We start from the raw sequence: 13,607 nt of genomic DNA, 5'->3' as shown, positions 1-13,607 counted from the left end.
CGAGTCTGTGTGGCAATGGCGCAAAGTCACCGAGCTACAGAAGGACCGGATCCTATCCGTGCGGGGGAGGCCCCTCACCTGGCCTAATGGAAAGGAAGTGCCTCTAACTCAACTCAGACGGCGTCACTTGCTAACTCTTCCTGGAGGGCGGTGGGTAGACCGGGGGCACCAGCGTCACCCGGGCTCCCGCCGGCACCAGAGAATTCTCGGCCCGCCCCAGGGGCCCCGTGCGCGCCGAGCTTAAGGGGCGAGCCCCAGCTGCCGCAGTGACACGGGAGCAGGGCCGGGCCGGGCCGCCTCGTTACCTTTGTGCTTCTGCAGGGCCTTCTGGGTGGACTGCAGCACAGACTCGTGGAACTGATGTGCAAACTCCTCCGCCATGAAGGGCTCCCACGGCTTGCTCTTCCCGTTGATGCTGTGGGACAGCGGCACGGGAATGTCCTTGGGCGCGGGGCCCCGGATGTAATGGAGCATGCTCACGCCCTTCTTGCCCCCGGGGGCCTCGCTCAGCCTGGCCTTCTCGCCGCCGGCAGGAGCGGGCTCCTGGGGCCGCAGCTGCTCCGGTCTCCCAGGCTCCGTGGCCTTTGGGACGTCAGCCAGGGAAGCAGCGACACCCACAGGCTTCTCCGCATCCAGAGAGGTTGGCTGCGTGGCTGGTTCTTTTAGAGACAGAAAGCGAGGGAGATGTTAAGAGCGCCAAGCCAACAGGCCGACCCTGACCTCCAGAGCTTACGTTTAAGAAAGACCCAGCACAAAGGACAGAGACCCGGGGGACCGTGTAATGAAACGTCCTCGTGAGCGCGCGCGGTTGGAAGGTGGGGCTGCGTTCAGCGGCAAGTCCGTCCTTGAGAGGCGCCCCAGGAAGGCATCTGGGAAGAGAGAGAATCTGAAGGAAGAAGCAAGTGGCTACCAAGAGGTAGAAGTCACGAGGCCCAACCCGACAAGAAAGACCACGTTAGGATTTGAGAGCAGGGCCGGACCAAAAAGATTTCCCGCTCCACTCGGCAGCGTAGCATGAGAAAGAGAGAGAGAGAGAGAGGGAGGGAGGGAGAGGAGGAGGTGTGAAAGCAGGTGTCGGAGAGGCCTGAGGGCAGAACAAGCAAGACAGAGAAGCTCAAGAGCGGCGCGAACGCAGGGCCGCAGCAGAGCTGAAGCAGCAGGTGCTGAAACACGGGGCCTGGGGCTCCCGAGGCCCTGGCGGTGACGGCCGTGGCCTGCCCCGAACCGCCGCACACAGCCCTGCCACACAGCCCTGCGGAAGCCGGGACCCGCCCCCTGGGCTCCCAGCTCTGACTTCGCGCTCTCCTGCTCCGTCCAGAGAACAGCCTTCCCGATGGTGCAGGAAGCTTGTGCGAGAGAGAGCGAGCGAGAGAGACCGAGAGACACCCTTTCCAGGAGGAAAAGATTCGTGATGAAGAAGAGACCCTGAGCGGCCGCCTCTGACCTCGGGCAGCCCGTGGGACAGTCCCAGGCGGGGGTGGAAGGGGCTGTCCTTCCCGCCCTGGGCCTTACCGCTCAGGGAGATAGCAGGACTGTCCCTCGGAGAGTTCCTGAGCGGGTCCGCCACCACCACGGACAGTGCCTTCTGCTTCATGGCATGGAGCATTTCAACAAGTTTCTCTTTGTCTATGAGAAAAGCAGCCCGAGATTAACACCACGGTCGTAGCACCTCCGAGAGGAGAGGGGAGCAGGCGTCCAGCCCAGGCCGGGCCCGGCAGCTGCAGGTTCTCTAAACCAGGAGCAAAGCAAGCACCAAGGGACAGGCTGTGTTTAAGGAAAGAAACGTTCGGTTTAGGGTGAGCCCAGATTCTGCTCAGCTTCTGCAGAGCATTAGAGATGCATTCCAAAGATCGCTGTGTGTGTGACGGCAAAATAACAGGTTCCTATGACCTTCTGAGAGGACTTCCGAGGATGTGTTCTTACTTCGAAGACAAAAAAAAAAAAAAAAATTCCCAACACAGAAGAAGCACCCCGAAGATCCACCCAGCACCCCGGAAGTACAGGCCGCTTCGGGGCGCGTTCTCCGCGGCCCAGGACGCTTGCCATCTACTGAGACGGAACCAGAGCCTGTGATGTCTGCCACTGCGAGCTCTTGCTGCAGGGGCATTTGTCCCTGACGAAGTGGCTGCATCACCGGTGGCTCCCTCTAGGACTCAGGTCAGGCAAAAAGATGCTCTTTTACAAACAGAACTGTGGCTGTTCCCAGGGACTGGTCCTGGTGCCCACCACGTCACTGTCTCTTGAAGAGAAAGCAAGACCCCCAGTTTACTGGTTAAGAAGGAAAAGGAAATCGCCGCACGCCAACTACATGCACCGGGAAGCAGGTCCGCTTTCAGTCCGACTTCTTTCCAGAGAGAAGTGACCACCTGGGGTCAGCGAGGAGGGCTTGGAAGCGTGCACACGAGCTCCCCAGACAGGCCGGGTTCTCAGCTGAACCCACATCCTGGAGCTAAGTAAGCGAGCGTGTGGGGCAGACCGAGGAAAGGGATACCAGAAGGTGTCCAGACCCCACCCCTCTTCTGCACTACGTTCTGGCCCAAAGAGTCGGCCCCCACACGGATGGGTGGCCGGAAGGATCTGGAAGCGTCTTCCAGGGCAGACTGTCCGAAGGCAGCGTGTGCTGCTTCTGCCGGGCGGCACAGACAGCCCCGAGCCCACTGTGGCCGGAACAAGAAGCCTCCCGTGGGCACCCGCCAAGCAGAAACGCCCCCTGCGCAGGCAGGCGCACCTCCCCCCTGCACCTGGGGCTGGGGGGTTGCCCCGCCTGCTGTCCCAGGTGCCAGGAGGTCTGACAAGTGACAAGAGCGGCTTGACTGCAAGTCCAGCTCGCAGCGACTTTTACATACAGAACCCCCACCCCCACCCCCAAGCCTTCTGTCCCACCCGGGACGCGACAAGAGCAAACGCGCTTTGACCAGGGCAATCTGCGTCTGGGATGGAGAGAAGTTAGATGCGGGACAGACCCCGGGGCAGGCGCGTGAGAGCCGAGCGGCTGCCTCCCTGGCGCCGGAGGGAACCGAGAGAGCCCCGGGCCCCCGTGTTCTCAGGTTCCACCAAGAGCGAGGTGCGGGACATCCCCCGGGGGCCCACGGCCCCTGCCTCTCCGCAGTCTCGTGGCCGCCCGCGAGCCCCGCGCCCGGTCCTACCTTTCCTCTTCTCGGCACTGACGTGAGTCAGGTTGAAGATCGTCAGGAACTTCTTCTTCTCCTCGAAGTTGGGGCTGTTGTTCATGTCGTCGGGGCTGTAGCGCGTGGACAGTGCGAGTCTCGGCGAAGGCGTCTGCCGCTTGTTCCGAACCGTCGGGGGCGACGGGCTTCTCTCTCTCAGCATCCGCCGCCGCTTCCTCCGCTTCTGGGTCAACAATTCCTCCTTCTGCTGTTGGGTGGTCAAGCCAAAAAGTTGCAAAAACTCTAGCTTCTAGATCGGGAAAGAAAACAAAGGAGTCTGAAAGCCCCGGCCGTGGCCTGCTTCCACCGTCCCAGGGGCCCTCCTGGAGTCCTTGAAGCCCACGCGCGGGCGAACTCGGGGCCGACGGCTCGCCAGGGCGGGGGGGTGGGGGTGGGGGGCAGTCAGAGCGCAGGGGTCCCGTAGGCGTGGGGCTGACCGGGACGGTGGGAGCAAGGCCAAGGGGCAGGCACTGATGAGGGCGCCCGCAGCCCAGCCCCCGGCCCGGCGGGGAGGGGATCCCAGATACCTCGGAGGACGTGTCCAGCTTGAGCGGCGGCTGCTCGGCCACGCAGCGGAGGTGGGCCCTGACCTCGTCCTCATCGCTCTCGTCGTACGAGTCGTCCAGGTCGTAGTAGTACCCTGGCAGCGAGAACGGCCCCGTTCAGCCGGGCCGGGAGCCTCGGCTCGGGCGGACGCACACGCGGGGCGTCTCTGGGACGTGCGTGCAGACACACCCCCTCGGCCCAGGCCCTGCCGGCCCCTCTGCGCACCCCACGAGCCAGACTCCTTTTACCCCAGCTGCAAACGTGCATTAACCCACAGTCCTAGGACTTCGAGGCGGGGGGGAGGGAGGGGGGCAGTGGGAAATGCAGGAGGCAGGCGTCAGGCTTCCCTCGGATCCCAGGTGACCAGGCTGAGGCGGCCTGAGCGGATCCCCCTGCAGGGACATTCGTCACACAGGCCTGGGGCTGTGTCCTCGGCAACCCAAGGCCACTCGTGCACATCCAGTCCCTCCTGCCATCTGGGTCCACTACTCAGGAGGGGACAGGCACGCTCAAGTCCCCACCGAAGGCTCAGGGGCACACACATGTGGAGAGCAGCACCCCTGCACCCTGGGGCACCCCCTCGTCCTCCCTCACAAGGCAAGTGGCGGAGGGAAATACTTCTTGGGCCCTGAGCCTAGCCTAGCCCAACAAGTCGGGAAAACTTGGCCTTGGCCCCAGCTTCTGGCTAAGAGGCTGACTTCAACAGGACTGGTGGTTTCCAGCAGGAGAAAAGACATTGTTCTGGAGCAGCCCCCGACGCCTCCTGGGCAGACAGGGTGTGCAGGTGCGGGGGGGGGGGGGGGGGGGGGGGAATGCACTCTCACCCCGGGCCCCCTGGCTGAACCCCGACCCCTGCAGGAGGAGGAGGGGGCCAGACCTCCTGCCCCACCCCCACCCCCGTGAGGAGCCCCCGCCGGGCCCAGTCCTGCTCTGCCGACAGCCTCCTCCCCTGTTATGCCGGACGATTAATATTTAAAACCGTCTCGTCAGCCTCGGTTCCTCACTTATGAAACGCGTGTCTGTGGAACCGTCTCCCATTTGGCTTTTTCGGGACAGTCTGCGCCAGAACAGCGCCGGCAGGGCCCCCGGTCTGTCTCGCGAGCAGCGGGAAGCGGGAACGGGGGTGCGGGGTGGCGGGTGCCCCCGGTCCCGGGAGGTCAGGGCCCCCAGGGACACCCCACCTTTCTCCTGGGCTTCTCGCCGCCTGCGCTCCTCCAGGTCCAGCTTGCTGACCAGCTTCCGGCGCTGCTGCAGGAACTCGTCGTAGATGTAGGCGGGGTCGGGGCCCCGGGGGGCCGCGGGCCGGTAGGGCGAGCCCGGCTTCAGGGGCCCGGGGAGCTCCCCGAAGGGCGCCGGCTGGGAGAGGGGGGCCCGCTGCTGGCCCAGGAGGGTCTGCGTGGACTTCTCGAGCTCAGCCAGGAAGGGCGCGGGCCCGTGGGCGAAGGCCTGGTGCTCCAGGCTTCCCGCCTCCCGTGGGGGCGGCTGGTACTTGTCCAGGGGGGCGGCCTCTCGCTTCCGGGGCCCCTCCTCGGCCTTCTCCGCGCAGTAGACCCGCTCCACCTTCACCAGGGGGACGGCCGCCTGGCGGCCGGGCTCGAACGGGGCGGGGTGGCTGTGCAGGGGGTGGCTCTCGGGGGCCCGCCGCGTCTCCAGGGTGCTGTCCATCAGGGACACGGGGTTCCAGAGGCCCGTGGGCACGGAGTGGTGCTGGGGCTTGGGCGAGATGAGGGGCGGGGGCCCGCCAAAGTGCTGCGGGGGGTCTCGGCTGCCCGGCTCCTGACGGTTCGGTCCCGGCCTGGGGAGCGAGCGGAGCAGGCCGTGAGTCGTGGCAGCGGTCACCTCCAGGCTGCCCACCCGGGGGCGAGAGGCGGCTCGGGGTGGCCCGGACGGGAACTCCCCCGAGAGCCCCTTCCAAGCCACCGGGCAGGCTACCGCCTGTGGGTTCTGCTTGCCCTCCACACAGCTGAGGCAGGTTCGGGCGGACCTGCTTCTGAGAGGACGCAGAGGCTCCAAGTTAGACGCTGCCTGCTGACCGCAGACAGACGCTCTCAGGCCAGACCCGCTTCCCCTCCCGTGTCCCACCCGTGACCTAGCTTATTCTGTTCTGCCGCTTCCCGAAACTCTGCGAGGAGAGGCCCCCGTCTCTGTTTTCCACGGACAGACCCGTCACGGAGAGGACAACAAGGTTCCCACGCCACACCACGCCACGGGCGTGGTCTTGTTAGCGGCACCCACCCCCAGATGTGGCAGTCTCCTCCCGCAGCTGCCTGCCCAGCCCAGTGGGGTGGGGGAGGCCGGCTTTGGGGGAGACCCTCCCAGCTAGTACGGGTCTGTGCTGTCGCTCAACCCCAGGGCTCCCCAGCAGCAAGGGCGGCAACCCCACGGGGCCCCAGAGCAGGAGCCACACCCACCGAGGCTTCAGGGAGCCCAGCCACCGGCCGGGGCATCGCGCCCCTGACGCTCAGGTGGGGTGGGACCTGGAAGGGACCTTCCACCCGCTAGACGCTCTGCCACTGTCCTAGCAGGGCCCTGGGGCTCTGGCCAAGGAGGGGGGACATTTCACCACAGCCACCACGTGACTCCCAGACACAGGCCGGGAGAAAACCCCAAGGCCACGGCACCTGGGATCAGCAGAGGACAAGAGGGAACCGTATCGAGAAGCCGTGTGTCCTTAAGTAAACGAGCCAAGGAAAACCCGTCAGTGGGATAATATTTCATGCCCCAGAGCCAAACACTGAATGGTTTTCTAACTCAGAACACAAGGGCCCGTCAGATGTCAAGCTCACGCCTCTGTAAGGCCGAGCAAGCTGGGACCACGGAGGCCGGGAGGCCTGCTAGATCCTGAGGCGGAGGGAGGCTCACGGCGGCAGCGGGGCTGGGATCCTGGGGCCTCGGGCAGAGGAAGACCCCCGTGGGAGCCAGAACACCCACGTTTTATCAGGAGGTGTCGAGGGGCGCTGGCTGCTCTCCAGGCCCCGGGGTGTGAGAGGGCTCAGAGACCTGGCCTCTGTGGGGCCTCAGAGAAGCAGAGGGGACCCTCGCCGCAGGCCGTCGGCTGCGGGGACACTCAGCCGGGGCGGAGGGCCCAGCTACCACGTACCCGCAGTCACACCGGCCCAGCCGAGCGCACGAGGGAAGGAGCACGTGGACGTTCCAAGCGCCTCCGACCCAGACAGCATCCCAGACGCCGAGAGCCGGAAAACATTCCACAGACCTCCCCACCCGTCCTCCTTTGTACACAACTAGAAAACGGGCGTCTAGTATCCCGTGTCCCCGAGACGTGGCCCGGGCCTCTCCCCCAACTCTGGCCGAGGAGGGGGACGGAGGGTGGGACAGGAGACACTAGGTGACAGCCAGACCGATAGGTGGGGGGGCTCGGGGCGCAGCTGTGAGGGTAAGAAGGGGCCCAGCTCACAAGGCAAGACTTGTCCCCAGCTGGGGGACCCAGGGACGGCCTCCCGGGGAATCCGGGGCTGGCAAGGGGCTATTACCACAACAGCAACGAACTTGATTTCTTATTGAAATAAAAATTAAACGCAGTCCCCGTTATTCTCATTAAAAAAATGTTTGGGCTTGAAAGCAGAGAAAGATGGAAAGAATGGGTATAATCGTCACTTAAAGCTTCTCATGCACCCCCCCCTCCCCCGCCCAAGTGCCACGACCATCCCTGTAGGGACACAGCCGGGCTCTGCGGGAAAGGCCCTGGCTCCGGCCGGCGCCGTTTCTCGGGGACAGGCCCCTCCGAGCGCCTCCTTTCCCTGCTCGGAGGCTCAACCTCCTCACGGGGTCCGAGCAGGGACGAGCGGAAGCACCCGGGAAGCCGGGCGAACGGCAGGCCGCGGGCGAACGGCAGCGTGCGGACCCCCCTCCCCTCCTGGGGGCCCCACCTGGCACTGTCGGGCCTGTGCTCCGCCTCCGCGGGCGCCGGGGGCCGGCCCATGTCCAAGTGCTGCTCCAGCACCTGCTGCCGGAATTCGGACACCTGGGACTGCCGGTCCTCCTTCTCCTGCCGCAGCCTCCGCTGCCGCGCCAGCCACTTCTCCTCCTCGTTGGTGCGCTGGATCAGCAGGGCCGTGGCCGCGCTGCTGCCCGGCAGCGAGAAGATGCTGTGGTTGGAGAGGAGGCTGGGCACGCTGTGGTGGGGGGCGGGCGTCGGGTGCAAGGGGTGCTGCACGGGCTTCGGGGCTTGCAGACCCGCCTCCTTCAGCTTCTCTGTGGGGGTGGGGGTGGGGGGGGGGGGAAGGCCGTCAGGGCAGGACCGCGGCTCCCCGGGCCCAGCCCGAGCCTCCCCTGCTCTCCTCCCGCCCTTCCAGGAAGACACCCCCCTCCCCGCCCCACCCCTAGACACTCAGCGGCGGGCGCTGCTCTCGGGCGGCCCCACCAGGTGCCGGACTGAGCAGGCAGGCGCCGGCTCACGCGAGCAGACCGAGTTCTCCAGAGTCACGCGAGCCCGCCCGTCGGGCACGAGCCCTCGTAAAAGTCTGATCGCGTGTACTCAGGCGAAACAAAGTAGGTTCAAAAAAGAAAAGCCTCAAAACTCATCCGCCACCTCCTCGCGCCTTCGCCGCGCTTTACTACCAGGGCGCGTCCCTTCCCCACTCGCGCCCTGCTCGGCAGCCACCTCGAGGCTGTGGCCTGGGGAGGGCCACGCGGTGAAGCCGGCCGCTGCCCGCCGCGGTACCTGGGCGCGTGGGGGTCAGCTGCTCCGAGGGCTTGGCCCGCTCCTCTGCGGCGTGGCTCCGCAGCCCGTGCAGCTCGGCCACGGGCAGGAAGGCCGGCTCCAGCGCCTTGGCCGCCAGCAGCTCCTTCTCGCGGGCCCGCTGCTCCCGCTGGCGCTCCAGCTCCCGCTCGCGCTCCTTCTCCCGCTCCCGTTCCAGCTCCTTCTCGCGCTCGCGCTCCTTCTCGCGCTCGCGCTCCTTCTCGCGCTCGCGGTCAGCTTCCCGCTCCCGCTCGCGCCTCAGCTCCTCGTCCAGCTGTAGCCTGCGGGCAAACGGGAACAGCCGGTGACGGCCCGTGTGGCCCCAGAGGGGACCGGACACGGGCCCCCGGCGACAACTCCCAGGAGCGGGACCCCGGCCGCCCGACCTGCACAGCGGGAGCAGGTGCACGGGGCCCCGCTCTCGTTAACCCCCGAGGGACTCAGAGGGCTCTGGGCCGCGCGCCGCCGCCAGCCCCCCAAGCCTCACCGGGCGCTCGCGCCAGGAGGCGGGCGGGCGGTGGACCACACAGCCGCCGGGCACCCGCCACCGCCCCCACCTGGCGGGCTAGGAGACCGCGGACACGGGCGCTGGCCCAGCTGCTCCGTCGGGGCGGCAAGCGCGGGGGCCGCCCCAGCCCGGCACGCGGCTTACCTCTCGGCACTGAGGCTGGACATCCGCTCCGAGTGCAGCGCCGCCAGGGACGAGTGGGAGAGCTCGGGGGGGTAGCGGACCCCGGACAGGTGGAGATGCATAGCCGATGGGTGCAGCGGGGGCAGGGAGCCGGGCGTGGGGATGGGGTAGAAGGGGGACCGTAGGGCTGACAAGCAGTAGGAGTCGTCCATCCTGTGCAGGGAAGACGGGGCTGAGTGAGAAGCAAAGGCAAAGCAAATAAACCCCGGCCCCGTCGGCAGGCATGCGGTGCCGTGAGCGCGGGGGACAGGGCAGGAGGGCCGCGAGCCTACAAAGGCCCCGCAGGCAGAGGCCACGGCTGCGGCCAGCCCCAAAGCCCCCGCCCGAAGGGCCGCTGGGCAACAGCAGCTCCAGGTCCGAGGCCCCACGCGAGCAGCAGCCCGCTCCCGGTAACTCGCCGGGTCGGGATTCGGGAAGCCCCTACACAGAGCACAGAGACGCGGGGCACACTCCCCCTGGGGCTTCTCCGTCACGCGGCAAAGGGTCCCTCGTCTAAGCGAGGCCGTGGGCCGGGCCGCCAGTGAAACAGCCAGCAACAGGGGAACTGGCGGCACAGGGGGCAGGGGGGAGGCTTCCCGCCACGGGCCAGCAGCCAACTTGGAAGGTTCGGGGGCTGCTCGAGACGCAGAGCCCGGCCCCAGGACGTGAGGCCACGTGGGGGGACGGCCCCGGAGGACCCACTGGGGCGTCTCACCTGAAGGCTGGGTGGGGGAAGGGGTGAGGGGCCAGGTAGCTGGGGTGATAGTAGGCGGCGGCCGCGGCGGCCGGGTCCAGGCCCAGGGGAGGCAGGGAGGTCATGCGGAGGTCCTCGGTGGTGTGGTAGGGCCGGAAGCTCCTCAGGTAGTCCTCGGTCACGGTGCTCGGGGGCACCACGTGGTGCACAGGCCGCTGCAGGCTGCGGGGGCGGGGACGGGTGGATGAGGGAAGGACGGCGGAGGGCGGGGGAACCCGCTGACGAGAGGCGGGCAGCTACTGCTGGCTCCTGGGGCCTGCGTGGCCCTCGCCGTTCGGCAGCGGGCACGGGCTTGCCACCCACAGCCGGGAGGCGCCCCGGGGCCCCCGGGATCCAGACCCCAGGCGCACGTGCCCGCTGCACCCCCTGCACCCCCAGCCCCCGACCGCACTTACTTGAGTGGCGGGAAGCGCGAGTCTTGCACCACGGAGCTGGGGGAGATGCCGAAAGGGTAGGGGGTGCTGAGCAGGTGGGAGGGGATGGCGGGGCCCCCCGCCTTCTCCTGGGGCAGCGGGGGCTCCACGATGAGGCGCTCCCGACCGCCGCCGCCGCCCCGAGAGCCGGCGTCCTGCTGGAGGACAGAGAGCAGGAGTCAGGCAGGGGTGCAGGGCCAGGTTTCGGCGCCCGCTCTGAGGTGCGCCATCCTGGAGGGTCTCTACCCAAACGCACGCTGCACGGAGGAGGCGGCACGGTGAGAAGAGAGGGCACGGGCTGTGATGCCGGGCTCTCCCCTGGGCATCAGGTCTGGCCGCGCCCATCAGCAGACCGAAAACCAGGGCCGGGAGAAAGCAGGCGGGGCTCAGGGGGGTCGAGCGCAGGCCAGTCAACCCGCAAACCACGGTGTTCCCACCATGCCACGAAACACCAGGCGCCCCTAAAACGACAGGGAGCCACGGCCCTCTGACGGTCTCCAGGAGCTGGCAGGCTGAGGGACGCGTCCAGGAGTGGACCGCCGGGCATCTGGAGGCCGAGCCCCGTGCCGAGAAGATGCTCCCGCTCCCCAGACCCTCCCCCACGCCAGAGGCCCTCCGGCTCGGTTGGGGGGTGTGAGCAGCGGAGCCCCAAGTTCATCTCCGCGGCCGTGCCCTCTGACCCCAGCAGCCGCCCCAGGCCCGCACGCGAGGTGGGGCAGGAGCGGACGGCGGGGGCCAGGCAAGGAGGCCCCGGCCGTCAGGCACATCTACCCGGCAGGCCGGTGCCAGGCCGCCGCGCCCTCCCCGGTCCTCCAGAAGACACATCAGTGATAATTAATTGAAGGAGACAGGCCGCTGATTGGAATTTTTAATGAGCGGCAACATCTGTTCCTTCCCACACGCTGGCACGGCCCCTCCGCTCACGGCGGGGTCCTTGCAGGTTCGCGAATTCCGACTCGCCCTTCCCCAAAGGCGGGGGGGCAGGTGTTGAGGCGGGGGGGACACACGCACCCACACCCACATCCGAGGTCCGAGCGAGCAGCCCAGAACTCCCAGCCCCCGATTTTCCAGAGACTTCTATACAAGGGCCCACACCTATGTGGACAGCAGGGTGGGCTCCCCCCACAGCCTTACTGAAGACGGCTCCTGTCCGGTTCTGGAGACCCCGGATGAGACCCATAACGGCCCTGTGCCTCGGTTTCCCCATCTGTCAAGCGTCCCAATCGCAGCGCCGGCTCCTAGCGTGACAGGGACGGGCGGGCGGAAACGGAGGCGAGGAGGGTGAAGCGGCAGCCGGTCGCCCGCCCACACCAGCGTCTCAGGGGCCTTTGCCAGGTCAGGGCTTGCCGGGTCCGCCCACACGCCCACCACCTGGTGCGGGGCAGGCTCGCACGAGCCCCTACACCCACCTGCTGCCACGCTCTGGCCTCACGGGGGCCACTGTGGGCCGGAGGAGGCCCTGTGCCCGTGGTCTGGGACGGACTGGACAGGGGGTGCCCGGCACTGAAGGGGACTCCAGGCACCCTGGACGCTGCCCTCAGGCTGGCCAGGACAACCCCCGCCCCCCTGAGCCAGAGCAGGACAGAGGTGGCAGCCGGGGGCGGGAGGGGGCCTGGGCCATCCACCCAGGACCACAGAATCCTCGGAGGGGGTCCTGGACCCTAGAACAACATCTGGGGAGAAGCTCCGGGCGGCTCTCCCCAAACCAGGCCGTCACCCACCTCCACGTGCGTCAGCCACCGCTCGCAGAATCAACGGCAGAGGCAAGTGCCCCCAGGGCGGCCCCTGCCACGCGGGAGGGGCCCCCAGCGCACCGGCCCCGGCCGCCCCTTCTCCCCCTCAGCGGGACAAAGCCCTGCTTGCAGGCGGCCGGGCCAGATGGCACCTTCCCGGCGGCAGAGGACAAACAAGGCGCTGGAGAGCCTGGGGGAGGGGATGGCGGGCGAGCAGGGGGTGCGACAGGCCGGACCCACACGCCTTCCGTCTGGCTGGAGCCCGGCCACGCTTGCGACAGGCACCTGGGAACGGGCGGCGGCCCTCTGGGGGTGCGCGGGGGCTGCCCCGGGGTCCAGGGCGCAGCCCCCAACCGGGGCCAGGCCACCGCGGGGCACCCCAGGAGCGCGCCGGGCTCCCACCGCCGCCCTGGCAGACAGACGAGCGGCAGGGAGCATCTGGGGGCGGCTTTTGTTTCAGGGCTGCGGCCGCAGGCACAGCCGCGGAGGTGAAAGGGCCTCAAGGGGGTGGGCGGGAGGGAGGAAAATCCTTCTCTGGTGATTAGAGAGAGGGCTCCAGGCAGACAGGCCCGACATGCTCTGTTAGCCCGAAAATAGACCATTTTTCATTTCAGCTGTCCTCTGCAGCTCCCACTACCTGGGAAACAGGGCCCTGGCGACCCCCGTGACAGGCCCAGGGCCCCGCCCCCACGCCTCCCCACCTTGCGGGATCGCCCCCCCCCACTCCTGTGCCACCACTTGGGGAAGCGGCTCTCCTCCCCGCCTCCCCTCCCCGCCTCCCCTCCCCAGAAGGATTACATTCTCCACTGAGCCTTTGTGAGAAGCTGATGAGCCATACATCATCTGCTAATGCAGTTCCCTTCCCGCCGCCCTCCCTGGTGGCATTAGTGTTTCATTAAGCGCCGTGGTGGTAAATGGCCGGAGCAGATCCATCACGGCCCTTTCTCTGGGGCTACTAAACGTTTCTGAGGCAGTCAGGACCCTCCGCGGGGTGCCAGGGCACAGGTGCTGGAGGAGGGGAAGACAGCAGGCGTCCCATGGCGGCTGTCACCAGCCAGTGCTGAGCCAGGGACAGGGCAGGATCCGGAAACGACCCGGGGCCGAGTGAGTCCGGGAGAGGCAAGGAGTGGTGACGCGTCAGGGTCCGAGTCGGGTGGCTGGGGCCCTGAGGTCAAGGTGGATCGCCAGGCGGCTGACAGCGAGAGGCAAAGAGTCCCTCCGGAGGCAGAAGGTCCCGGGGAAGACCTGACCCTCCCTCGAACCAGGCCCAGGGGCAGCTCAGGGGTCTCCAAACCCCTCTGGCTGGAATCTGCCCGCCAGGCCCCACCTGGTCTCTCCCGCTCTCAAACTGCACAGAGGGCTAAGCAATGGCCACCTCGGACACGGGGCCAAGCCAGGGCCACACCCAGGAGGGTCCTCACCCTGCCCGAGGGTCACCCCCACCCCCTCTGTGGACAGAGGCTGGCTACCTCCCACCCCCAGGGCAGAGGAAAGGCAGATGTACTATCTACTGGATGACCAGGGGGTAGGGGTGGGGGGAGGCTGGTGCCCAACTGACTCCCCTCTTCCACTTTTCTTGTCGTTTAGCTGGTATTTTTTTTTTTTTTTATGTTTGAGAGAAAGAG

The 13,607-nt window shown here is 67.2% G+C and overlaps 1 protein-coding gene across 4 annotated transcripts in view; it reads right to left on the bottom strand.

Moving 5' to 3' along the window:
* Window positions 1–13,607, bottom strand: part of GSE1 (Gse1 coiled-coil protein) — a 390,726-nt gene that overhangs the window by 8,100 nt on the left and 369,019 nt on the right. For 2 of the 4 annotated variants that reach the window (XM_047846322.1, XM_047846325.1), the window contains 10 exons: window positions 10,232–10,407; window positions 9,798–9,998; window positions 9,065–9,256; window positions 8,395–8,693; window positions 7,601–7,925; window positions 4,895–5,508; window positions 3,695–3,807; window positions 3,147–3,417; window positions 1,513–1,626; window positions 306–659 (listed from right to left, as the gene is read on the bottom strand). In XM_047846322.1, the coding sequence (XP_047702278.1) occupies window positions 306–659; window positions 1,513–1,626; window positions 3,147–3,417; window positions 3,695–3,807; window positions 4,895–5,508; window positions 7,601–7,925; window positions 8,395–8,693; window positions 9,065–9,256; window positions 9,798–9,998; window positions 10,232–10,407 (2,659 nt within the window). The remainder of the gene's footprint in view (window positions 1–305; window positions 660–1,512; window positions 1,627–3,146; window positions 3,418–3,694; window positions 3,808–4,894; window positions 5,509–7,600; window positions 7,926–8,394; window positions 8,694–9,064; window positions 9,257–9,797; window positions 9,999–10,231; window positions 10,408–13,607) is intronic. The other 2 variants (XM_047846324.1, XM_047846323.1) reach the window with 2 other exon arrangements.

Source organism: Prionailurus viverrinus, unplaced genomic scaffold (genome assembly GCF_022837055.1).
Source record: "Prionailurus viverrinus isolate Anna unplaced genomic scaffold, UM_Priviv_1.0 scaffold_38, whole genome shotgun sequence".
Classification (NCBI taxonomy): Eukaryota; Metazoa; Chordata; class Mammalia; order Carnivora; family Felidae; genus Prionailurus; species Prionailurus viverrinus.
This window is presented reverse-complemented; position numbering and strand designations above follow the sequence as displayed.